Source organism: Podarcis liolepis (genome assembly GCF_965112155.1).
Source record: "Podarcis liolepis genome assembly, chromosome: 8".
NCBI lineage: Eukaryota > Metazoa > Chordata > Lepidosauria > Squamata > Lacertidae > Podarcis > Podarcis liolepis.
In genome coordinates, this window is record NC_139560.1 from 82,551,275 (window position 1) to 82,578,780 (window position 27,506).

A 27,506-nucleotide genomic window follows, 5' to 3' on the forward strand; every position below is an offset into this window, starting at 1 on the left:
CAGAATTCATTCCAAAAGCAAAAAAGGATTTTTTTTAAAACATGCATTATGGGGATAATTCGGCTTTGTGCTGCAAAGCTTGTCTGCGGACATTACAGCCTTTAAAATGGGATTTTGGGCGACACTGCACTCAGACTATAAAGTAGATCATTTTAAAAGTGAAGCGCCTGTTTTAACACTTTCTGGCATTGCTCCTGGATCTGAAAAGGTATTTCATGACACATGAAACAAGGCAAGCCGGAATACAAATACCAAGCTGCTTACGGAGAGTTTGGCAAACAGATAAAAACGCTTAAAATATTTGTTTTGTTCTACTAGCTTCCAATGTCATTCTTTCACTGAATCACCATTCAAGCATTTTGTTTTGAGTTCTCTTCTTCTCCACTGAAATAGAGATGCTTCTCATAATTCGGTTCTTTGTCCCCATTATTTATGATTTACTTCAATCCAGAAGACCCAGAGCAGACATTATAAGAAGAGGTTGGAATTGCGAACCCTAAGCTCTCTGGAGTTCCAGCAGTTGCAGGCCTTCATACATCACACATCCAAGCGGAGGCCTTCATGGTCAGCTATGGGAAGGAAATTCCCCAGGAGGGCACACAGCCAGCAAAGAGAGCCCAGAATGTGGCTGCTGATTCAAGTTGCCCATTACGAGGTTCATATAGCAATTATCTCCATATTCTGAGGGCCAAATGGCAGAAGAGCTGGCCGACCTAACTGGAAGAGTCCGCGACCAGAAGGAGGAGGAGTATCAGGAAGAGTGGATTAAATTTAATGATTATTTAGTTACATATGTTAAGTTAAACGTAACTGAAAACAGCTTGCAGATACTTAATTGGCTTGGGATTTTATTTATGATAAGTGACGAATTAATATGTTTAATTTCATAAAGTGAAGATTTAAGGATGTTAATGTTTAAGTTAAATTTTATAAGAATTGTGACTTGGAAAACCGTTAAAAGGATATGCAATGAAATTCAACCAAGGGGAAGCGGGGAAGTCACTTAACAAAGTTAGTAAGTGTAATTTTCAATAAGGTTATGATTTATGTTTGTTTGTCTTATGTGTTTGTTTGTTTATAATACTGTGAAAATCAATACAAAATTTTCAAGGAAAAAAAAAACAAATGGCAGAAGACTGTGGGAAATCTGTAACTGGGTCTCCTGCTATTCTTTAAATGTGTGCTACCTGCAGAGAAAATACCAGTTTTGGAGAGGGCAGCTTTATGAGGAAAATGGAGGGAGGGGAGAAAGAACCAACTTCTTCCAGCAGCACCACAATCCTTATCTGATTCTTCCTCACCACCTCCAGCAGCTACTTAGTAAATAACAAAGGGAAGCTGCTCTAATCCCAGACCTCCGGCTGTCATGTCTGGTTGCCCCCTGGGCCCAGAAAAGGTAAAAACAGCTGACTCAATATCATAAACGCAAGACTGAGAAAAGTTGCTCTCAAAGGCATGTTTGGAGACAGAGTTACGTCACACAGAGCTGAACCACAAAATGAAATGAGCACAAACAAACTATGTCAATGGACTCCGCAGGAGAACTGACTCCATCCCAAACATAATGCACATCATGTGATTCTGGAACCTGCATCGAGCTGCAGGACAGCCACAGTGGCCTCCCAGAATAGGCAATAATTCTGTGGAAAGTCACTGTGCCAGACTCCAGGGGGGCATGTTGGCTGGGCTACATTTAAGTTGCCATGCAGGCTCTGTGCAAGCTCTGCCTTACACATGAATAAAATGTGTGAATAATGGGGTGGGCGGGCAGATTTTTGTAAATTACACCAAATTACCCAGCAAAATGTTAAATGGACTGAGAAAAGCATGTATGCCAGGAGAACAGTTGGTGTGCATGCACTTTGAACTTTGTCTCAGTTAACTTACTTGTGGGTCAAGATCTCCCCGTCGCTTATAGATAGTTTTTTCTCCTGTCAGACTGTCAATTATCTTGGCATCATCTAGTTCTCCAACGGCCTGGTTCCGGAGCCACTGTCTTTCCTTTCCTTTCGCCTGTGAAAAAAAGGAAACACTTGTCTTTAAAATTATTTTCTTTCTGAAAAGTCTTTGGAAGTACTAATGGGACTTCTGCTGCAAATTCTACAATGAGGTTTGGCAGAAATATTCAAACCAAAACACGAATAGGCAAGTATTTAGGAAAACAGGGCTCTGCCTTATACTGGACCCAGACATTTCCTACTAGAGATGCCAGGGATTCCAGCTGGGACCTTTTGCCAATGAGCGACAGCCCTTTTCCATTGATAATCGATCCTTCCTATCAAACAAACTGTTAATAGTTCAAGTTGCATGGCTTAAGTGATGATGGGCAGATGACACAGCAAATACAGTTAGCAAATACAACCCTCAAAACACAGTTAGCTTTCAGTTACTGACATAAGTAACTGGACTTTGAGAGACGTGTTAATAGCCGGCCATCACTTAAGCCACATGTAGTACAGTGGTACCTCGGGTTACAGACGCTTCAATTTACAGACGCTTCAGCTTACAAACTCCGCTAACCCAGAAATAGTACCTCAGGTTAAGAACTTTGCTTCAGGATAAGAACAGAAATTGTGTGGCAGTGGCGCAGCGGCAGGCCCCATTAGCTAAAGTGGTACCTCAGGTTAAGAACGGTTTCAGGTTAAGAACGGACCTCCGGAACGAATTAAGTTCTTAACCCAAGGTACCACTGTACAATGTCGGGCCTTGCCCTGTTTCACTGGTCTAAGGATGCTTTGTGACTCTGAGCAGGAGGGACTATTGTGTGCATGTTAAGAAGAAGATAAGTCCAGACCACGTCTCTGTGGCATCCTTGTCCATTCAGCCACACGAACCTCCAGCTTGAAGCAGCACCACACAGGCGCATGTTTATCGCCTCAGTGAGAACTAGTCCCAAATAACGGGATCATACACCAAATGAGCAGGTTGTTAAGTTTCACAGTTATATGAGTCTTTTCCTCCTCCTTTTTTTTTTTACAGGCGACAAAGAATGTCTGGTTTCTTGGTCAGATAGTTTTGCTACACATTTCCCGGGAAGACAATGAAGCCTCAGGAAACAGAGCATACGGCGCTTTCCCCATGAACTTAAAACAACCTTTTGTTAGTCTAAAGGAAAACGGATGTGCTTCCTTCCCTGACGTTGTGGCAAGTGCTGCTCTGTGTCTCTAGGCACCAGGGACCAACTCCTGAGACCCTGGCCCTGAGGGAGGGGGCACAGGGCTAGCGGCTGCTTCCTCCCTCCCCCTTCTCCCTCAGCAGTCCTGAATTGTGGAGCCCAAAGCCTAAAATGCAATATATAACATGTAACAACAGTAAAGTGTCTTCAAAAAGAAGATTTTGATCATATTATTATTACTTACTACAGTGGTACCTCGGGTTACATACGCTTCAGGTTACAGACACTGCTAACCCAGAAATAGTGCTTCAGGTTAAGAACTTTGCTTCAGGATAAGAACAGAAATCGTGCTCTGGCGGCACGGCGGCAGCAGGAGGCCCCATTAGCTAAAGTGGTGCTTCAGGTTAAGAACAGTTTCAGGTTAAGAACAGACCTCCAGAACGAATTAAGTACTTAACCCGAGGTACCACTGTACTACCACTACAAACAGAATTTTGAAGGTTTCTTCACTTATGACCTGGAAAAACTATTTGCGGGTTTTTTTACACAAAAAGAGAAGCTAGGGGGGGGAAGCACACTGTCTAAACAATTTGGGGGCACAGTCAAGCTCTTTTAATCTCTACAAAGTATGAGCTCCTCAGATTTTGAGAAAAAATATTTCCCTGCACACTTTGCAAATGGAAGCTCATCTTGATTCTCTTTGTACATTTCTCCTTCTCTCCCTGGCTTTCAGACAGCGAAACACAGATGTCAAGAAAGATCACGCCATGGACAAATAGCTGAAACACTCCTGGAGCAGATGTAAAGGCTCACCCAGCTGAAAGCATTATCTGAGCACAATGGCATGAGTTTCAAGGATCAGTGAACTATGACACGAATCACCCTCTCTTTCAAAACTAGATGCAGCACCTCCTAAAGCAGCAGCGGGAGACAGATGGACAATGGCCCAAACGAGGCCACAAGGCCATTTCCCACAAGCTCCACCCACCTTCCCGGCATCTGACATTAGATATAAGGTCAGGTGTGGAGCAGGAAAAAACGCAGCTCACCTGACCTTATGGCAAAATCAAGTGAGTGACAGATGGGGAGCCCTACCCACCTATCAAAATGGACCTGTCAAGGGTGTTGGGGGAGCTCAGGGTCCATCTCAGTGGCAGTGTGGTGTAGTGGTTAAGAGCAGTGGACTCGTAATCTGGTGAGCCGGGTTCGATTCCCCGCTCCTCCACATGCAGCTGCTGGGAGACCTTGGGCCAGTCACACTTCTCTGAAGTCTCTCAGCCCCACTCACCTCACAGAGTAAGGAAGGGAAAGGAGAATGTTAGCCGCTTTGAGACTCCTGAAGGGGAGTGAAAGGCGGGATATCAAATCCAAACTTCTCCTCCTCCTCCTCTTCTTCTATATATTTACGGCTGTCATTCCAATATTCTAACCCCTGGCCACAAATAAGCTTAGCCCTGGTTCATACATGCACACATTAGGGAAGAGAAGGTTTTCCATTCCTTTCCATTCCATGGGTTCCCTGCATTCTGCTCTTCCTTTTGGTTTACAACTCCTTTCTGAGCTGCGATTTAATTTGTGCGCAAATATGCATGTTGTGTGGTCACATCCTGATCCTTTTTTGTGCTGTATGTATCCCGCCAGGAAGGGATGTGAACTGAAAACTGTGGCAAACTGCACAGAGGCCTGAGCAATACTTGGAAATAAAAAACAGGTACCGCATTTTTCGCTCTATAACACGCATTCGACCATAACACGCACGTAGTTTTCAGAGGAGGAAAATCTGTAGGCATGCCACCTGTAGGCATTCCCTCCATAACACGCACAGACATTTCCCCTTACTTTTTAGGAGGAAAAAAGTGAGTGTTATGGTGCAAAAAATACGGTAATTGATGGTGCATTGGTGCAGCTTCAGAAAAAAGGCTGAGATGCTTTGGGACTCCAAAATGTGGATTTAAATTCAAAGCAGGAAGCACCTCTTTTTCACATGGATCTACTGTTCACAGCTGTAGACTTGATGGGCAGCAGCTGGATGTGTGAGTTGCCTCTGCTGAAATGCATAATGTATAGGGGAGGTGAAGAGACGCAGCAGACATGACAGAAGATCCCTTTTGTGACAGTCTACTCAGACATGCAACTTGTGTCCAGTTGGTTGGGTCAGCAAGTAATGAATTCAAATATCACAACTCATTCCTAGCTGATAATATAGTTTTCTACAGCTAGAGAATTCTGAGTGAGACCCGTAAAACAGCTCCCACAAGTCATCCATTAAACCCTCATACCAGAGAGACCCCTCCCATCTTTTCATATATTTTTTCCCTTGCCAGTAGGTTGAAAATAAATAATTTCCTGTGCAGAAAGGGACGCGGGTGGTGCTGTGGGTAAAACCTCAGCGCCTAGGACTTGCCGATCGCATGGTCGGCGGTTCGAATCCCTGCGGCGGGGTGTGCTCCCGCTGCTCGGTCCCAGCGCCTGCCCACCTAGCAGTTCGAAAGCACTCCCAGGTGAAGAAGAAGAAGAGTTTGGATTTGATATCCCACTTTATCACTACCCGAAGGAGTCTCAAAGCGGCTAACGTTCTCCTTTCCCTTCCTCCCCCACAACAAACACTCTGTGAGGTGAGTGGGGCTGAGAAACTTCAGAGAAGTGTGACTGGCCCAAGGTCACCCAGCAGCTGCATGTGGAGGAGCGGAGACACGAACCCGGTTCCCCAGATTACGAGACTACCGCTCTTAACCACTACACCACACTGGCGTAGTGGTGCAAGTAGATAAATAGGGACCGCTTACGAGCGGGAAGGTAAACGGCGTTCCGTGTGCTGCGCTGGCTCGCCAGATGCAGCTTGTCACGCTGGCCATGTGACCCGGAAGTGTCTGCGGACAGCACTGGCTCCCGGCCTATAGAGTGAGATGAGCGCACAACCCTAGAGTCTGGCAAGACTGGCCCGTGTGGGCAGGGGTACCTTTACCTTTACCTACCTTAAAGTGCAGAAAAGGGAGTTTATCAGTTTTTTAAAAGTCAATTAGTACCTGTAAATTATCCAGGATGATTCGGAGTAAATGAACTTGCCGTCGAACAGCTCCAGAGAACCTCTCATATGTAGATGCATCATATTCACTCATCTGGATTTCTTTTAGTCTGAAGAAATGAGATGAATATAGAACAGAATGAATAAGAGGCATTTTACAGGACATGCAAGTGCTGCCGTGCAGAATAAATCAGGCCTTCATAGCTTAAGTTCTAAAACAGACATTCTACCACATTAACTGGGATGGTCCAAATATCAACAGAATTTGAATCTCAGCTAGACTATTTTTATACTGAACTCTCACATCCTGAAATCTGGCTTGTCTTATCCTGTTTCGAGAAGATATAGAAGTGAAATCAAGAAAACTGAAGCGTTCAGGTAGGCACTTTGATTTCCTTCACATATATTGGAGGTTTTTAAACAGAGCTTTTGTGATTCCTGCCTTGCAGGGAGTTGGGCTAGAATTAGGTTGCCATATTTTGAAGAGCAAAGAAGGGGACAAATCTGCTGACTTCTACTTTTAACTATGAATCGCTATGATGACTCTATCCATGGCGTGTCATGGAAAAAGAGGGCATGTGACAACTCTAGCAGGGTCCCTTCCAACCCTATACAGTTCTATGACTCTGTCTCACAGCTCATCCAGACTTCCGCTTGTCCTGCCACTTTCTCCCGAGGAAACCCAATGTTTGGCTCCCCATAAGAGCACTTCAGTAACAATGCGCCCGCATGCTCCCAATGCGATCACGTGTGTGAGGAGCAGGTTTCAAACTAAATAGCACAATATCTTTCAAGTAATGGCGCAGTCAAGGCAATTGGTGTAAATTATACATAACCGCAAACAATTTCCTGGGGGGATCAAGAAAAAAATCAAGTGGAGAAGGGAGGGAAAGGAGCAAATAATTTACTGAGCAAACTGCATGTGCCTTCTTATGCATACTCATGTTTTTACAAGAGCTGAATGAATCCCTCCCACGCATAGCTGTCAACTTACAGATTTGAAAATAAGGGACCAGCAGCCTTGAAAATAAGGGATCAGCAGCCAAAATAAGGGATTTTAGTCAACCAGCAGCCAAACGAAGCCTCAAGCGGTGGTTCACACAGCGCAGCAACCCGGCAAAGGGGATGCCGCAAGGAAAACCACCGTCACCTCTCTCAAAGGCGAGTCCCCAGGCAACGCGGCCGATTTGATTGGCACAAGGCATGCAAGCTCCACCCCCCAGTCGTTCTTAGACTCCTTATTGGGTGAGCAACGCAGCCAAGCAACACAGTTGGAGCCTCTCTCCTCCCTGGCCGGCAGGGAGGGAGGGGGAGGAGCTGCTTCCTTTGAAACCCAGGAAATTTAAGGGACATCATCAATAAGGGGCAGCAGCGGGACATGGCGCTGGGATAAGGGAGTTTCCCGCTAAATAAGGGACGCTTGACAGCTATGCTTCCATGTATTAGCATCATTTTTATTAGGGCTGCAGCCTGGGGAAGCGGGGGAGAGTGAACTGGTCCCTACATGGTACAGTCCTGATCGGTGCTCCTCTTGTTGCTGCTTAAATGACAAAGATCAGGCATGTTAAATGCACACACATGCATTATCTGCTGGGGCCCTTGATGGATCATGTGTCTAGTAGGCACAAGGGATTTCACTTTATAAACCCAGTGTTTCTTTCAAAGTGTCCATTGCATGGAGAGAAATCCATTACAAAGTGAATATTAACCTCTGTTTAAAAGCCTTTTCTCCCATCTCCCTGGCGGCTTTCTTCACCTCTTCAGGCACAGCATCTTTCTCCGCTTGAGACACCTGGTAGACCTTGTGGCCAGCATCCAGTCGGTACGGACCGCCTTTGCCGCCCAGCCCAGCCGTGTCTCTTCCACCTAGAAAAGAAGCAGAAACGGCGCTCTTGATTTTGGATGGAGGAGAATCCAATGGCTTTTCAAACATCTCACGTTGGTGACACACTTTTTAGACATTGTGCATCATTGCGCGACACAGTCATACAGTTTTACTAGCAAACCGAAGGTTGTGTTGTGTTGTGACACACAGTTTGGAAAGCTCTGCCCTAGAGAATGAGGAGATCAGCACACTGTCATTTCAAGCGAATTGTTTAGAACTGCATGCTACATACGCAACAGAGCCTGGGACACCCTAACCACTTCAGCACGTTTCAGGGATGGCTCCTGAATATCAGGCGCAAACAATGGTTTTGTACCTGTTCCACCAGCCCACATGTTTCCACCAACATGAGGAGTGTTATCTGGATCTATCTTCCCATGCTTAGGAGAGCTGACATCCAAACCGCTTTCTCTCTCGATAGTTATCTGTTGAAGCAAAAACAAAGTTTGCAGAAAAATGATGGTTATAGGATACTCCGCCATGCGCTCTTTATAAGATCTAGGCATAGAACCAACTTGACCATATTAGTATTCCTTTACCCAAAGGATGGCTGATGTAATGCATCAAATAAAAGGTTTCCTGGGAAGGAAAGAAGATCAGGGCTACATCTGGGGCACTGAAAGAGTGTGAGCAAATCAAAACATATAAAGCATAACAGAAGGGTACCTGTTCAAATGATCAGGGCTCCTTAGAGAAATCAACAAGGGGGCGGAGAGAACGAAAGGAGTTAATTTGAATTTTGTCAAAATGCTCTTTATGCTCCCTTGCTCCCGAGAAGTTAGGGCACAAAATGCGGAAGTGTCTGAACTTGCTTCTGAGTCTGGATCTTAACTTCTTCCACCATCAAAGGTGCTAAAAACATGAAACTTCCCGTCAAGTCCAGGCACCTTGCCCTAAAGATCAACGTGCTCCTCTCTCCTGGGCAACTCAATTGCATGACCTTGAACCTCACTGCTTCCTTTGATGGTCTAACAGGAATGCCTTCTCTGTTTCTTCCAAAATAGTTTATTATATATATTTTAAAGTTATCTTTTAGATCAGTACTGAATAAATGCTTGAGGATAATTTCTATATTCATTTCCAATCTTCATTAGAAATCTGATGCTGCACACATTGGATACATTTATCACCATGTGCTCCATCCATGTCCATCAAGGGATTATAGATACCTGTAAGCAGCCATTCACCACAGAATTTACAGAGAACGACTCTAAGGGAAATGCCACTCTGTGAACTGTACTGTATATTTATATTTGACCAATGGATGGTGCTGTGGTTCCTCCAGTGATGATGAGAGCAGATAGCCCTGGCAGAGCAATAACACCAGGAACAGGCCGCCAGAAGCCTTTTTTTCTCATGACCTGTGAAAAGCATTTGATGACTCCAATAGCAGGAGCACGTCAGCAGTTACACAAGGTTCTGTAAACAGAGAGCATCTTGCAAAAAGGGAATATGGGACAGAAAAGACCGCCTAGTGAAAGGAACTTTGCTTCCTGCATCCTGGTTCCATAACCAGCCTACCAGGTGCTGCTGAGGTTTAAGAGATATTGTTCAAGATGAGAAACAATTATCATTTTAGAAAATGCAGAAGATGGAGGCTAAAAGTGGTTGTTGGTATTATGCGCTGTGTGCAGCAATCTGTGGCTCTGTGTTTGGAGTCTTTACTACTTTCTTCTGCGTAGTTAACCTTGCCATCTCCTGCAGACCTCTGTGGGGAGCTTTTTCTTCAGATGAGAAGCCTTCTGCCTTTTTGTACAGTCTGGTACTGTACTCACATCCAAACCTGAAATACGCTGTCTTCAATCCAGGCTTTGAGGGAATCTGGAGCCATAAGGGAGGTTGGGACTGGAGCCTGCAGGGTGGCAGGCAAAGATAATAATGGCCTTCTGGTAAGTTCAGGGCAGAAAGCGGGGCTCCTAGTACTGACTGTAAGCTTCCTTCCTAGATTTTTATAGCTGCCCCATAAGAGAAGCTGTCTGCGAGGTTCACAAAATAAAAAGCAAAAAATTAAAGCACAGCATAAAACGGTAAGAACCCTAAACTATTAATAAAACCCCCACAAAATGCAAATAAAACACAATTTTAACAGTCAAACCAATCCAGAGCCATCATACTGAATTCCGTTTTCAGGGGCTGCTTTCCCATTCTGTCCTTGAATAATAATAATAATAATAATAATAATAATAATAATAATAATAATAATAATTTATACCCCGCCCTCCCCGGCCAGAGCCGGGCTCAGTAAAATTACAGTAAAAACATAATAGAAAAAAACCCAGCAATTTAAAATACAGGTTAAAATGCAATTTAAATTGCAGCCTCATTTTAAAAGTAGCCCACAGATCAAAACCATAAGGGGAGGAGAACATAAGGGTCAGACTGAGTCCAAACCAAAGGCCAGGCAGAACAGCTCTGTCTTTTTTTTTTTTTTTAAAGATTGAAAAAGTTTTTATTGTAATCCAACATCTAAAAAACATACACATAATTAATAATAGAGCAAAGCACAAAAAAATAAGGATAATAAAATAATTCAAGAATCAATATACAATCTTTCCGTTCTTTGACTTCCCACCACCACGACGAGACCTCTATCTCAACAATATTTACAGCAGTGTCTTTTACTAACTGTCGTGTTTTACCTCGCAATTTTTAAATTATACCTACTGTGACTTTGGTGCTTCCTAATGTCATCTCCATGTATGAAAAAAATTTGTTCCAGTCCTTAATAAATTTAGTGTTTTCCTGGTGCCTAATCTTCTGCGTCATTATTGCTAAGTCAATGTATTCAATTAGTTTGATTCGCCAATCCGTGATTGTTGGAATACTGGGGTTTTTCCATTTCTGCGCCAGCAGTACCCTAGCGGCTACTGTTGCATACTGGAATAGGGTTTGGTCGTCCTTACTGATCTCACTACCCGCCATTCCTAAAAGGAATGCTTCGGTTTTTTTTGGAAAGGTACCTTTCCAGAACAGCTCTGTCTTGCAGGCCCCGAGGAAAGATGTCAAGTCCCGCAGGGCCCTAGTCTCTTGTGACAGAGCGTTCCACCAAGTCGGGGCCAGTGCTGAAAAGGCCCTGACCCTAGTTGAGACCATTCTAACCACCTTGGGACTTGGGACCCCCAAAATGTTGTCATTTGTGGACCTTAAGGTCCTCTGCGGGGCATACCAGGAGAGGCGGTCATACCAGGAGAGGGTTTTTAGGACTGAGCACCCCCAGGCCCAGGTAACTCAAAAGGCTGTGTTTCAGCCTAAAAGCACAAAATTTAACCCCTGGAGCCCCCAATGTGGAATGTGCTTCTCTGTCTTACCTGCACAGGCCTGCCATTCTCTTCTCCAATCATGGTTCTCCATTCCTGGAGTGATCTCTGAAGACTTTCCAAACTGGTTTCCCAGAGCCTGACATTGCCACCCATGTCAACAGTGACCACACCTGCTTCGCCGAGTGAGGCCAGCAAGACGTCCGTGTCTGAAATCGCCGAGAGCCACGATGTATAGGGAGTCAGGTTTGTTGGTCTGAAAACCAAGGGAAGCTGGTTTACTGAAAGGGTATTTTAAAACTACGGAAAATTGAAAATGGTGCTGAGCTTTGAACAAAGTTAGGGAAGCCCTACGGATTAAAATATTAGTGCAATGGCTTCTGTTTGTTGTTTGCGGCTGAGACAGATTTAAACATGAAATACCTGGGAATAGGAATATATTTAAGTTTCTTTGTTGTAAGATCCGTAATTTCCAGGTAACCAGCAGCTTGGGGAGGAGTAACATCTGCAAACAGAAGTATTGGAGGGATATTTTATAGTTAACAGGAAACTCTTTCAATAAATCGTGTTTCAATATCTCTCAAAAACACTTTATAAAGTTTAATTTCAGAAAAAGAAATGAAAGCAAAGACAAATGCTTATGCCATGAATGTTGAACTATAAGCAAACATGAACAAAACCTGATCAGGCATGACTGACCCCAAATTAATCTATCATCTCGTAACAAACACTAAAATGTACACTTGAAGAGCATTTCAACACAGAACGCTTTGGAAAAGCTGAATGCCAGAGATACAGACTGAGACAAGGATGCCCCAATGGATTTCCTCTTCCAGATTTTTAGAGACTAGCAGATTTTAGAAGCTGCAAACATGATTTTTCAGTTGGTATGATAGTTATCTAGCAGCATTAAAACGGTTAATGCATGTACATACAAGCAAAAGACTTAACTTGCACTCGAACCATTTAGACCCAGGTGGGTTAAACATAACTTCTATACTGACCATATTGGCAGCTCTACTCAGTCGCTCAAGCCCCTATAGACATCTGCTGCAGACAACTGGCAAGAGCTGATTAGTAAGCATTAGCAAGCCCTACCACAAAGCACACTGGAAATCTCTCTGGAAGGCTTCTGTCACCACTACAGAATAGTTTCACAAGCATAAGGGCAAAAAACTTGCTTTCAAAATAAAATAAAAGACCCTTTTCCCCCTCAACCAGGCCTTTGGCTAATTAAACAATCTATGGCCTTTTAAATGCGTTTGTGGGAGGGGGTCATTTTTTGTTCTTGCTGTTATGTTATGTATTTTGTGTTTTCATTTTTATGTTGTAAACCGCCTGTGATAAAGAGTGGTACAGAAACATAATTAATTAATTAATTGGTTACAAAGTGAGGTTCTTGTTATACGCCCAGCATCACATTCTGTGCATTTACACAGAATCATGAAGCACAGAGTCCTGACTACACTACACAACAGAGTACCAAATTCTATATTTGCCAATTCAGCATTCTGTTGTAGAGCTTGCAGCTTCTCAAAGAATCTCACAGCCCAATTCTATGTATATTTACTAAAAGTACATAACACGCACCAGACCATAACACGCACATAGTTTTTAGAGGAGGAAAACAAGAAAAAAAATATTCTAAACTAAATAGTGGATATATGATTTTTGTGGTTCATGCTGTGGCCACAGACATGTGATCTGACAGTGAGTTTGGAGTAGCCCAATGCAAAAATCCTGAGGATCCATGTGGATCCGTGCTTTGTCACCATGGAGGAGGGAAGGAAGGGAAACCATGGATCCTTTGCTCACGACTGCAGCAGATCCCCCCCCGCCACCCGTAGGCATTCCCTCCATAACACGCACAGACATTTCCCCTTACTTTCTAGAAGGAAAAAAGTGAGTGTTATGGTGCAAAAAATAGGGTAAATCACACTATTTACTTCTAAGAACTGCAGCAAGCTAAGTGAAATGTAATTTAGTAATCCCACTCGTGTTACCTTTGGGATAAAGTTCTTTCAAAGGCACATCTCCAGGGGCCAGAACCCTGACCACCTGATTGGCAGCTGCAAGAGTCACACAATTTGGTCGCTTTGCTGCCCCACCTTTGCTGCGCTTTCCATAATACAACGGATCAGAAGCCAAAGGCTGCCTCTGGCCCAGGACAGAGTCCCTCTTCCAGCTGTAAACCTCATTGGGAGACTGCAAGAAAATCACAAGAGAAGCAGGACGATAGGACTGCACTGCACAACAGAGTATACAATCCTGGTCCATAAAATGTGTTAAGGATGAACAATGAGGAAAAGGGAAATATCAACTTAAACATTCACTTCCTTGAACAGGGACTAATGAAGGCTCAACAGGCTTCTGCAATGAAATGTTCACCAACTGAGGCTCCTCCTAGCCACAGGGACCCGTGGTGTGGTGAAAGGTAAAAGGTAAAGGTAAAGGGACCCCTGACCATTTGGTCCAGTCATGACCGACTCTGGGGTTGCGGCGCTCATCTTGCTTTATTAGCCGAGGGAGCCGGCGTGCAGCTTCCGGGTCATGTGGCCAGCATGACAAAGCCGCTTCTGACAAACCAGAGCAGCGCACGGAAACGCCGTTTACCTCGTTTACCTTCCCGCCAGAGAGGTACCTATTTATCTACTTGCACTCTGATGTACTTTTGAACTGCTAGGTTGGCAGGAGCAGGGACTGAGCAACGGGAGCTCACCCCGTCACGGGGATTCGAACCGCTGACCTTCTGATCGGCAAGTCCTAAGCTCTGTGGTTCACCCCACAGCGCCACCCGTGTCCCTACTGTGTGGTGAAATCTACCTACGAAACCTCTTTCAAGGTGTGTTAACAGGAACACCTCCTAGATCTTGTTTGGAATGCTGTTGTTAACTAAGCAGATATTTAAATGAAAAATGTATATTACTTTTACTGAAATGTTACATTTAATTTTATCTACAATGCGTTGTCTAATTTCTTAGGTATATTTCAGTTAAATCATGCTGCACGATCCAATAATTAAGAGGTGGCGGCATCTCCTCTCCAATTCTGGGCAACAGACAATGGTAAAAAAAGGTAAGGTAAAGGACCCCTGGACGGTTAGGTCCAGTTAAAGGCGACTATGGGGTTGCAACACTCATGTTGCTTTCAGGCCGAGGGAGCCGGCATTTGTTCACAGCTTTCCGGGTCACGTGGCCAGCATGGCTAAACCGCTTCTGGTGCAACAGGACAACGTGACAGAAATCAGAGAGCACGGAAACGCCATTTGCCTTCCCACTGCAGTGGTACCTATTTATCTACTTGCACTGGCGTGTTTTTGAACTGCTAGGTTGGCAGAAGATGGGACAGAGCAATGGGAGCTCACTCCGTCACTGGGATTCGAACCACCGACCTTCCTATCAACAAGCCCAAGAGGCTCCGTGGTTTTTATGGTGGCACCATAAATGCTTCCATTATATGAAGGGCATCAACTGCTACCATGTCGGATCAGAATTTTATCAAGCTTGTCCAGAGCTAATTATCTACCTAGTGTGGCATCCTTGATGCTGACATTTCATTTATTTAAACTAAGTAAAAGCGATGCCTACCATGAGGTGTGGAAATCCAACAACGAGAGAAACATAATTATGTTCATCGGAGAGCATTCTGTTGGGGGAGCTGATCTTCTGCCCAAGGGCTACACTTAGGTTTTCGGAAGACAACTGGTCACATGAAACTGCCTGTGGCATATGCAGTTCTGAAGTGAGGCAAAAGTGAAGCAAACAAATAATAATAATAATAATAATAATAATAATAATAATAATAATAATAATAATAATATTTATACCCCGCCCATCTGGCTGGGTTTCCCCAGCCACTCTGGGCGGCTTCCAACAAAATATTAAAATACAATAGTGTGTCAGACAATAAAAGCTTCCCTAAACATGGCTGCCTTCAGATGTCTTCTAAAAGTCTGGTAGTTGTTTTTCTCTTTGACATCTGGTGGGAGGGCGTTCCACAGGGTGGGTGCCACCACTGAGAAGGCCCTCTGCCTGGTTCCCTGTAGCTTGGCTTTTCGCAGCGAGGGAACCGCCAGAAGGCCCTCGACACTGGACCTCAGAGTCCGGGCGGAACGATGGGGACAGAGACGCTCCTTCAGGTATACAGAAACATTTTTATTTAATCCCGAAGAGCAAAAGCTTGTATCCAGCTAAGGGGCCAATCCTATGGCAAGGTACGTCAGGGAGAGCAGCTGAGGATGCCGCAGATCTCCAGCTCACCTGGGCTCAGCTGACATTAAGTTGCCAACCCCAACTCAGCCAAAGATATGCCAGTGTAAACTTGCTCTTCCTGGCTCAGCAACAGAACAGCGAGCTGAACTGAAAGTGGCTGAGTCTGGTGCAAGGGGAGATTTGAGGTCCGGGGACTCAATCCATTCAGCTGGCAACCCAACACACCCCACTCTTTTAAAGGCTTGTTTTCCCTCTGCCACCCTTGGGCAGAGCAACAGGAGACCCCCCACTGCTGAATGGGGGCTTAGATCTAGTATGATTTTACACCAGTTTAATTTACTCCAGCTCGCTTTAAGGCAGCTTCTTTTGCACAAGATTGCTCCCTAAGTCACCCTGAGATAAACTCGCTGGAAAAAACCAACAGATTTAAATTAGATATTGCCCACTGATAGTTTGTAGGCTGAGCAGGATTCTCATGGTTCAGCGGCTATTCCCTAAGAGGTGATGAGATGCAGTTTTCATCTGGTGATTGGCAGGAGGCATAGAAAAGTACGGGAATCACATTACACCTCCAGGCATAAGTTTTGTGCTTTTTATTATGCAGTCACAAACCATATTTAGGCAACTTTCTTGTAGCAGACATGCAGGACAGTAGTTGACATTGGCCACCACAAGTTCCTACCAAACGTGTCTGAACTGAACACCTACGGCTGCCTATTGCACAGCATTCTGTGGAACCAACAGTGAGCCTAAACAGGACAACAGGGAATTTCTGGTCTTATACCACAGTTGTTGTTTTAAACACCAACACCCTCTGATGACATGGCTCCCCAAATCAACACAGACTGTGGAAACTTCACACTGGATTTCAAGCATCTGGCATTGTGTGCCTCCCCATTCTTCCTCCAGACTCTGGGTCCTTGGTTTCCAAATGAGATACAAAATCTGCTCTCACCAGAAAAGAGATTTGGGGAGCCATGTCATCAGCTGGTGTTGGTCCACTGTGCTTCATTAAGTCCAGGGTCAACGCAGCCGTCTACCAGGAGATTTTGGAGCACTTCATGCTTCCTTCCGCAGACAAGCTTTATGGGGGTGCTGACTTCATTTTCCAGCAGGACTTTGGCACCTGCCCACACTGCCAAAAGTACCAAAACCTGGTTCAATGCCCATGGGATTACTGTGCTTGATTGGCCAGCAAACTCGCCTGACCTGAACCCCATAGAGAATCTATGGGGCATTGCCAAGAGAAAGATGAGAGACATGAGACTGAGCAATGCAGAAGAGCTGAAGGCTGCTATTGAAGCTTCCTGGTCTTCCATAACACCTCAGCAGTGCCACAGGCTGATAGCATCCATTCCAGACCGCATTGAGGCAGTAATTGATGCAAAAGGGGCCCAAACCATATAGTGAGTACATATGCATGCTTCTACTTCTCAGTGGTCCAATATTGCTCTATTTGCAGTCCTTGTTTTGCTGATTTCATTTAATATTCTAATTTTCTGAGATTGTTAATTTGGGATTTTCATCAGCTGTACGCCATGATCATCACAATTACAACAAATAAAGGCTTGACATATCTCGCTTTGCATGTCATGAGTCTATCTCATATATTAGTTTCACCTTTTCAGTTGAATTACTGAAATAAGTTAACTTTTCCACGATGTTCTAATTTTCCGAGTTTCACCTGTATGGTGGCTCTGCCAGCTTCCAGTCGCAGTATTGGAAACTAGGTGTGGTTCTCACTGAGACAGTAGGAGGCTAGACTAAAATCTTTCTTCCTGACATGCTAGTCCTGACATGGAGAGAACTGTGAGAAGTAAGTAGGGACAGTGACCCTGTAGGAACAGACCCACAGGGGTTCTGTTCTCGGCCCTCGTGTGCATCGGCGGAGCACACCCTCTGCCCGGTTACGCCCTGCCCCACCCTCTTCCAGGTCCAAAAGGACCCTCATTTTGGCAATTGTGTGGCTACTGGACACGCCTCAAATGCTCACCACCTGTACTGAGGCTCCCAGTTAAAACAGAAAGACATAAATGAGTTGCAACTAACTTTTCCTGTTGATTTCAATTAGACTGAATATAAACTTTCTTTGGATGTGAGTCACTACATCTTGTCATCTGAAGTTTTAACTCTCCTACTTTGGCGTTTGGAAGGGACACAATTGTAGAAGAGGCCACAGTCTTGTTAGCAGTACTGTAGTAAGACCGGGAATTGTCCCTTTAAAGCTTTTAATTCACATAATACGTGACCAGGTGGAAACCCGACTCATGCAGTGCCAAATCGATTTTAAATTCCCTACCTGTTTTTATCCCAGATTCGGTCTCCGTTGGCTCTTCATTCAGTGCGTGTAACTGGCAAATTCCATTCATTTCAGATTCCATATGCGTAGGCTTAGTTAAAAGATATTTTCTGCAAATCAGGTGGAATTGCCCAGTGGTTATTTAACATGGCCATATTTATCTCTTGTCCTTTGCACTGATCAACACCGTCACAATTGTTTGGTTCCTGCGCCCCCAATCTCTCTCTCCCACCCTCAAATTATCCTTAGGACTTATTCTCAGGTTAACAGTGACGTAGCTACCACTTCAAAATGACTCCTTCCTTCCAGTATAATACCAGCAACATCTTTATGAGGGAATTAAGGGAGACAGGCTGATGACATGACTTCTTCTTCCCACATATGTTGCTGATGTCCATGAGGTGCCATGGCTGTGATGCAGAAAAGGGGCAGTCCCACCTCCCTGGGCACAGTAAGAATGTTCCCCACTCTTAACTTTAGGGTAGGAGATCACAGAGGTAATCTTTTTGTGATAACTGCAGATAGTCTTGATCCTTGTAGACACCATTACAAATAATATTCCATTTGCTTTACCAATCTTAAGACTCATAGGTAAAGGTAAAGGGCCTGGCCATTAGGTCCAGTCGTGGCCGACTCTGGGGTTGCGGCGCTCATCTCACTTTATTGGCCAAGGGAGCCAGCGTACAGCTTCCGGGTCATGTGGCCAGCATGACTAAGCCGCTTCTGGCGAACCAGAGCAGCGCACGGAAATGCTGTTTACCTTCCCGCTGGAACGGTACCTATTTATCTACTTGCACTTTGACGTGCTTTTGAACTGCTAGGTTGGCAGGAGCAGGGACTGAGCAACGGGAACTCACCCAGTCGCGGGGATTCGAACCGCCGACCTTCTGATTGGCAAGTCCTAGGCCCTGTGGTTTAACTCACAGCACCACCCGCGTCCCTCTTAAGATTCATACCCCACGTTAAGTGCTTGAAAACCTTGTGGATTTCAATGGGTTGGAGCAAAGCAAGTTTTTAACTCATTAGCATGAACACTAAGCCAAACCATGGCTTAGCAAGAATAAGCAGGTCCCTGGAGTGAAAATCACAGCTGCTTTGCTCCTTCCCTGAACCTGCTGCCGCCATGCAACCCAAAGCTAAGCCATAGTTTGGTTGACTGTCATGTGTGAAACCAGGTTTGTGGTTTGTCTCCCCCAAGCAAACCACAAATGGTAAATAAAGAACAAAACTTTGTTATATACTTTATAGGGAGAGAGACAAACCACAAGTCCAGGCTGTAAGCCAAGCACTAGGCCAAGCCATGGACAGCAGCAGCATGGCCAAGGGAGGAGTCAAGTGGCAGCAATTTTCACCCCAGATACCCCAGGATTACCAGCTCTTACTAAGCCAAAGTTTGGCTTAGCGTTACATCAAAACCACACCAGTATTTTTGGCTGGACCACGCCAAAAAACTTGCTAAAGCAGCAGCAGGGGTTACAAAAAATGGAAATTCCCAAGTTATGGAGAAATATTTTCATGCAAATATTTAGGCATGGAGAGGGCATGGGTATGTCTAAGTTTCTGGGTGGAACATGCAGGCATATCTAGTATCTTACTGGTTTGTTTTGCTCTCGACCAGGAGCCAGTGGTCTTCAGCCACCAAAAAGACGGAGGAGAGTTTGATAGGCAGCGTGATGGTGTGAGCATGGCCTTCCAGGACATCTAAAACGGTAAGGTGACTCCTGGAAAATAAAGAGGTAAGAAAGACAAAATTAGGCTGAGGACAAACGCAGGAGAGGGGCCTCTTTTTTTTGCCGTGAGGGGAGGGAATAGGAAACAGGAGTTCTTTCTCACCCTTCTTCTTTATAGAACACCAGCCAGTTTTTGTGTGAAAACTCCCTGCACATTTTGTGGCTCTTCTAAGAAAAAAACAAATTACAAAATTACCCAATTCAAACTCACAAAGTTACCAAATTCATCATAACTTCAGTTGTAAAAGAGTTGTCTGCCTGCTTACAGGAGGAAAAACAAACAAACAGCAAATGAATATTTGGCCTCTATCTATATGAATGAAAAGTGCTTCAGATCAGGCTTTTACTTCCATAGAGACCTTGTTTGGCAAAAAATATAGTACTATATTCCAAAAGCCAGCAGGGTGCACTCTACTGATATATAAATGCTTATAACCACAGATTCCCTGGTTTATTTGACGTAAACTGGATTGAGACTGGAAAAAAAGAGATTTATCATGCGAAGCTGTCAGACCACTGGGTCCATCTAGGACAGAAGACTTTACCCTACTCTTGAAGAATTTAGCCCGAGATATTTCTAGTTCTTTTGAATTGAGATCCTGGGTACTGAACAAGAGACCCTTTCACATGCAAATTATATTGCATCACGACTACATAGCTCCTCCAAAGCGCATTTCCTATATCAGACCGTAAGGGAAATTTAATTAAAAATACATGCATACAAATTCCTGAAGGGTAGCTATGTCAGTGCCTGCAAGCAAAAACAGTTGTTCTGTAGTACCATAAAAAAACAAAACTAAAGAAATGCACCCCGGCATGAGGTTTCAAAGGGAAGAGCTTCCTTTATGTGTTGCTGTTCATAAAGGCTAGACAGAAAAAACTCCGATAACTAGGCTTGGAAGAGACAGAAGCTTCTCATTTCGCACAAAACATAGTTGGCTACTGGGATGCCTTACCTCAGCGGTAGGCAACCTAAGGCCTGGGGGCAGGATGCGGCCCAATTGCCTTCTCCATCCAGCCAGCGGACGGTCCGGGAATCAGTGTGTTTTTACATGAGTAGAATGTATCCTCTTATTTAAAATGCATTTCTGGGTTATTTGTGGGGCCTGCCTGGTGTTTTTACGTGAGTAGAATGTGTGCTTTTATTTAAAATGCATCTCTGGGTTATTTGCGGGGCATAGGAATTCATTCATTTATTTTTTTTCCAAAACATAATCCGGCCCCCCACATGGTCTGAGGGACGGTGGACCGACCCATGGCTGAAAAAGGTTGCTGACCCCTGGCTTACCTGCTCTTCCTTGTTGCCCCACCAGGATGACCTTTTAGGACCCTCTTTCACATCTGGCGACAGTAAAAGTCGACGTATGGATCCAGTGTTAATGTCCACTAATAGAATAACATTGCTCTGCAAAAAGAAAGTAATAAATCACATTCTTTTCCAGCATATGCCATTTTCATGGCATCATTGATTTCTTTCACTGAAAAGATTGACACTGAAGACATTTTAGAATTTTGAGTAGATTTCTCTTTGTTGGAAACCACTACCTAAGCTTCTTTCTTTCTTTCTTTCTTTCTTTCTTTCTTTCTTTCTAGGCCCCTCAACAGCATTTTGTCAAAGTTCACTGTTAGGTTGAAATCCTTGACTTGGAAGAGAAATATATGGTTGGTCTGTTGTGTCAAACTGGTCTCAATATCCCAACCCATGTAATCTCATATGAATGGGAGAGCACCAAAGAAATAATCACAGATTACCGTATTTTTTGCTCTATAACACGCACCCAACCATAACACGCACGTAGTTTTTAGAGGAGGAAAATCCGTAGGCATGCCACCCGTAGGCATTCCCTCCATAACACGCACAGACATTTCCCCTTACCTTTTAGGAGGAAAAAAGTGAGTGTTATGGTGCAAAAAATACGGTAATTCCGAGATCTGCTACAGATCACTTCTTTGGTTATTTTGTTGAAGGAGGCCTGGAGCAAGTGAAAGTGTTCAAGCAACCTGGAATAAGATGAGGCACAATCTAGGACCATAAAATTCATGCATGTCTATTTGGAAATAAGTGTGGTGAGGCAGCTCCCTTATCTTTTAGGATAAGGCACTAAGGTAAAGCACTTCATTTCTTTCTTTTTAAAAATTTAGCTACCTATTGAAGACTGTGACAACTGGGGTCTCCATGCCATATTGCTATAACTTCACCCTAAAAAACAGGCAAGCATCAGTTTGGCAGAAATGTAAATTATGTGAATTATGTAAATGTGAATTATGCCTTGTTGTTACTGGGGTGATGAATTTGTATCCGGGCGATAACACTTCAGGTAGCAAAAGGGAACGCACTTGCCTGAATGTTCCTTCAGGCAAAATAATTCCTTACACAGAAAACTTGGTATCAGGGATAAAGCTTCTAGCCGAGAACCCCTTGTTGTTGTTGTTTAGTCGTTTAGTTGTGTCCGACTCTTTGTGACCCCCTGGACCAGAGAACGCCAGGAACTCCTGTCTTCCACTGCCTCCCGCAGCTTGGTCAGACTCATGTTGGTAGCTTCGAGAACACTGTCCAACCATCTCGTCCTCTGTCGTCCCCTTCTCCTTGTGCCCTCCATCTTTCCCAACATCAGGGTCTTTTCTAGGGAGTCTTCTCTTCTCATGAGGTGGCCAAAGTACTGGAGCCTCAGTTTCAGAATCTGTCCTTCCAGTGAGCACTCAGGGCTCATTTCCTTCAGAATGGAGAGGTTTGATCTTCTTGCAGTCCATGGGACTCTCAAGAGTCTCCTCCAGCACCATAATTCAAAAGCATCCATTCTTCAGCGATCAGCCTTCTTTATTGTCCAGCTCTCACATCCATACATCACTACTGGAAAAACCATAGCTTTAACTATACGGACTTTTGTTGGCAAGGTGATGTCTCTGCTTTTTAAGATGCTGTCTAGGTTTGTCATTGCTTTTCTCCCAAGAAGCAGGCGTCTTTTAATTTCGTGACTGCTGTCACCATCTGCAGTGATCATGGAGCCCAAGAAAGTAAAATCTCTCAATGCCTCCATTTCTTCCCCTTCTATTTGCCAGGAGGTGATGGGACCAGTGGCCATGATCTTAGTTATTTCGATGTTGAGCTCCAGACCATATTTTACATGTAAGAACCCCTTACATGTAACAAATCTCCACTCATACATTCCGGATCGTACTTATATTCAGCAAATCAACATCTCTTCTTAAAAAAGAAAGGTTTTAACTTCAACCCAGTAAGATATTGCCAAGCACTTGGCATTATGCCCTACGTAACTCCAAGAAAGTGTTTGCAGTGCTCCCAGCCCCTATATATACAAAAGTACATGAAGGAGACGATTAAAAATGCCTTCTTGATGAGTCTCGAATGCGCATTAGCACAATCCAACTAAATAAAGGGTTAAGATTTCCCGGCCATTGCAAGCCTTAACAAGGCAGTTGTGTTCTTTCACGTAGCGGTGGGCTCAGGAGGTCACCAAAACAAGGCCGCTTTCCCAACCCTTGCAGGCGCTAATGGCTCCCATCTGTAACAGGGACTGGTGGTGTATTGGTTTGCGTATAAAAATAGAAATTTGCATCACTGGTGAATACTTCCAGTTACAGCTTTGGCAATTCTTCAAGTGGGCTGGGAAGATATGCTGTTCTTGTGCAGAGTTTTGGTTCTGTTTATTCTTTACTGGGAGAAAAGAAACCTTTGGGTGACCTCATGTCCCCAGTGCCTCGAATTCCAAATACTCAACAGATGTAACAGCCATTATTTTGAGGCGCCGCTCTTTTATTTTTAGCTACTGCAAAGCTTCCCTTTCCTTGATTCAGTTTGTTCCTTCGCCAGGGTTTTCCTCCCTTGGAAGAACTTAGTTCAAATAAGGGTGTAATTGCGACTAAGGGAAAGGGAAGCTGATGTTAGAGTTCTTCTAGATGGGAGGAGGGGCGTTTAAAAATGCAGAGGAGGAAGAAAGGATAGAGAAGAAAATATTTGAACAGGACTTATTTCCTTATTGCTTTGCCATCCCTCCTTTCCTGCAGGCAAATATTTCCTCCAAAGCCATACCCAGTTCCCCCTTTTCATGCCCCCCAAGAACAAGAAAATACTCAATATTTTTGTTTTGTGCATGTATATGCACAAAATGTAGCTGTACATTTGCTTGAAAGAGCTTTGGAGGCATTCATTAATTTCCTTTTCTCTTCACTTTCTGCTGGAGCTCTTGAGACTGTTTCAGACCGTACAAGCGCATTGCAAGAGCAATAAAAGCAAACAACATTATTTTAGCGCTTAATGATGAGCCCCAGCTTTCATCTGCTTTCTTGTACGAAGTCTGCAAAAGGAAATTAGGATTTAAACTGGACTCTGAATGGTGGTGGTGGTGGTGGCAAACTGCTTTTAGCTTGCAGAACAATTATCTGCATTTCTCTGTGCCATTAAGGTCCTGGAACATGAATAAAGGCATTTTGCCCCCAATGCACCAGTTAAATGAAATATCCAGAATGCATTTATCTTGTTAGAGCAGACTGTAAAGGATAGGAAGAGCAGCAGGAAGCAAACAGATGATTTGGTTCAGGAATTATGCGAGTGCGAAGTTGCCATCAAACGCAGCAGCAACACCTCTCTTTTCATTTTCAGTGTTTAGCAATGCAAAACTGGAGATATTATGTCACCATAAATTTTGCTCTGCCTAATAAGTGGAGCGAGAATAGAGAAACTTGCAAATGGCGACACTGTCGCTCCATACTTTTGCATGAATAACCAGAAGGAGCAGAAGGAGACTGCCTAGCCATGTGCCGGCTGTACTGCGTAATGCTGACTCAGAAAAGTTAGTGTTCATACAATTGTTTCATTCATCCCAGACACTGAGATCCAGTGCCGAGGGCCTTCTGGCGGTTCCCTCATTGCGAGAAGCGAAGTTACATGGAACCAGAGAGAGAGCCTTCTTGGTAGTGGCGCCCGCCCTGTGGAACGCCCTCCCATCAGATGTCAAGGAAACAAGCAGCTATCCTATTTTTAAAAGACATCTGGAGGCAGCCCTGTTCAGGGAAGTTTTAAATATTTAATGCTATATTGTTTTTAAACACTCGATTGGGAGCTGCCCTGAGTGGCTGGGGAAACTCAGCCAGATGGGCGGGGTATAATAATAATAATAATAATAATAATAATAATAATAATAATAATAATTTTGCTTCACTTTTGCCTCACTTCAGAACTGCATATGCCACAGGCAGTTTCATGTGACCAGTTGTCTTCCGAAAACCTAAGTGTAGCACTTGGGCAGAAGATCAGCTCCCCCAACAGAATGCTCTCCGATGAACATAATTTCAATGCATGGCAAAAAGATATTTCTAAATATATTTGGCAAGGGGAAAAAACCTAGAATAAAATATAAAATATTGATAGATGCAAAAGAGAGAGGAGGTTTCTCCCTGCCTGACATGAGATTATACTATGAAGCATCTTGTCTTTGTTGGTTGAAGGAATGGATGACATTGGAGAATTCACATATTCTAGACTTAGAATGTCATGATAATATTTTCAGTTGGCATGCTTATTTATGGTATGAAAAGGTGAAAGTACATAAAGGATTTACAAATCCTATAACTGGGGAAAAATTGTATAGAGAATGGAATAAATACAAAAATCTATTAGATGCAAAAACAGCACTTGGGCTGTCACCACTGGAAGCCATAGTGGTAAAGAAAAAGAATATGATGGAAGGTTGGACAACTTATAGAAATTTATTTTAAAAATTGTGATGAGTATAAATTAGAATAATTTAAGGAATTATCAAGAAAATTGACAACATGGATACAATATCCTCATTTGAATGAAGTACTTAAGTAAGATAGAATACAAGGGACTGGGGAACAAATATCACAACTGGAGAGAGATCTGTTGGAATGTAATGTAAAAGCGCTGTCTAAAATGTGTAATATGCTATTGGAATAGAAGACAAAGCTTGCAACAAGTCTGTAAGGTAGTGCCATAGAAGTATCCCTCTCTTGCAGATGTGGATGTGGAGGCAAAGTAGCGTGTCTAACGGACCCCCAATTAGTTTTTGGACAGAAAATCCCCGGTGCAAATCTTGTCTCCAATTCATAATGCAGTATCTTAACCCCCATACTACACCAGCTCTCATGCGGTACAAGGAGCCAAGTTTACAGAGGACTGCAAGTGAGCAAGCAAGATGTGTCACAAGCCCAGCTCCTACGCAGTGGGGACATGTTTGGTGAAAACAACAAAAGGCAGTGCCATACACCAGGGGAACGTGTGTCCTCCATAATCCCAACCAAGATGAACTGGATGAGAATTATTTTTGATCTCAAAACCAGACAGACATTAGAGCTTGAGAAATATGAGGGATCCCACTTCCTGGTGCTAACATATTAACCCCAGAAATGGAAAGCATGTTGGCTTTTTTCACCTGTTCTTCGTGTAGAACTACTTGACCTTTGAGAGGGTTACCCAGAGGTGCCAATGTCACAAATGGTTGCCATATTCCACCAACGGTCCTTGGGAAGATGTCATACAAGTCTATAATGCATCCATTCTTACTGGCCGGATCCATGACATATAAGGACACAGGATTGCATGTAGCCACATAAAGGGCGTCTTCTGCTTCCGAAAGTGGGAATAAGATACAGATTACATGAAAGCAAACATATGAACAGATTGCTTATAGGCACAGACATTGTTTGCATAAATATATTGATATATGGAATGAGTCTATACAGAATATAGCAGGTTATTAATAATCCTATATGTATTCGCTTATATATGTATTCACATATTATACAAAGGTAAAGGTAAAGGGACCCCTGACAGTTAGGTCCAGTCATGGATGACTCTTGGGTTGCGGCGCTCATCTCGCTTTATTGGCCGAGGGAGCCGGTGTACAGCTTCCAGGTCATGTGGCCAGCATGACTAAGCTGCTTCTGGCAAATCAGAGCAGCGCACGGAAACGCCGTTTACCTTCCCGCAGAGGGGAGGGAATTAATATAGAGCAGAGGGAATAAAATAAGGCAGCAAACAAACTAATTTATATTAATTATGTTCTAGATATCTACACATTCATACTGTTTCTCTTCATCACTAAATAAACAAAAAATAAAATTTATACTCTACCTTGAGCCGCAGCAACATCACACACAAAATTAACTTCATTCAAAGGCAGCGACCAAAAGGCACGTTCTTCTGTAAAGCTCAGGGATCTGGCTTCGTGTCTTTCTAGTGGGAATGCCTGCACATTTAAGTACATTGGACCCTAAAAGAAATATAATTTATATTTTGAATTAGACACATATGCGGGCACCAAAATCTTTTAAATGCTTAGGGCCTCTAAGGGTCTTAATCCAGCCCTGGAATTGGTAGACTACAAATTGTGAATACATGAAAAAATTCTGTATGACTTTAAAATCCTGGAAAATAGGGTATGCTTACAGTCAACATTAAGGTTTATTTTTTAAAATCTTACCTTTATATCTATGTGATGTGTTTCAGTTGGGCACAAAAGTTTCTGTTGTGGCTGGCTGACTTTCCAGTAGCCCATTAATTTTGCACTTGGCAATGGCAACCTGCCCAACAAAGAAACTATTATTATTATTATTATTTTTAGGTAGGTAGCTAGCTAGCTAGCTAGCTAGCTAGATAGATAGATAGATGGTAGTTTTCAAACATTTACAGATAACAACAACAAAGAGAACAGAGGAACAAAACAAAAACAAAATCAATGTAAGAGGGAAAATGCAAGTTGTTGGCATCTGAAGTGCCATGAATGCTAACCCACCCATAACTTTCTCTTTTTAGATGGCATTTCATCTAAAAATACATTTCTGAGCTGAAAAGTTTCCTTGTTGACACAATCTTAATCTGCCACAGCGCCAGCAGTCTTAAAATCTCAAGGAAACAATACCAGGAGGAGTCCCACTGAAAATTATGCTCTGTGAGGGAAAGACTTGGAAACCCAAATGGCCTGTGCAAGTATAAGCTGTGTCC

The 27,506-nt window shown here is 43.6% G+C and overlaps 1 protein-coding gene across 4 annotated transcripts in view; it reads right to left on the reverse strand.

The window, feature by feature from the left end:
- Positions 1-27,506, reverse strand: part of VWA8 (von Willebrand factor A domain containing 8) — a 91,821-nt gene that overhangs the window by 9,936 nt on the left and 54,379 nt on the right. For 3 of the 4 annotated variants that reach the window (XR_014529582.1, XM_083518979.1, XM_083518978.1), the window contains exons 27-41: positions 26,986-27,085; positions 26,637-26,775; positions 25,936-26,126; positions 20,811-20,927; positions 19,626-19,690; positions 19,388-19,513; positions 17,793-17,902; positions 14,870-15,018; positions 13,286-13,487; positions 11,706-11,787; positions 11,334-11,538; positions 8,342-8,450; positions 7,850-8,006; positions 6,142-6,250; positions 1,888-2,013 (exon numbers count right to left, since the gene is read on the reverse strand). Coding sequence is in view for 3 of the 4 variants with exons in the window: in XM_083518979.1 (XP_083375105.1) it covers positions 1,888-2,013; positions 6,142-6,250; positions 7,850-8,006; positions 8,342-8,450; positions 11,334-11,538; positions 11,706-11,787; positions 13,286-13,487; positions 14,870-15,018; positions 17,793-17,902; positions 19,388-19,513; positions 19,626-19,690; positions 20,811-20,927; positions 25,936-26,126; positions 26,637-26,775; positions 26,986-27,085 (1,987 nt within the window). In the remaining variant the exon portion in view is untranslated. Of the gene's footprint in view, positions 1-1,887; positions 2,014-6,141; positions 6,251-7,849; positions 8,007-8,341; positions 8,451-11,333; positions 11,539-11,705; positions 11,788-13,285; positions 13,488-14,869; positions 15,019-17,792; positions 17,903-19,387; positions 19,514-19,625; positions 19,691-20,810; positions 20,928-25,935; positions 26,130-26,636; positions 26,776-26,985; positions 27,086-27,506 lie in introns of all 4 variants that reach the window. The other variant, XM_083518977.1, reaches the window with a different exon arrangement.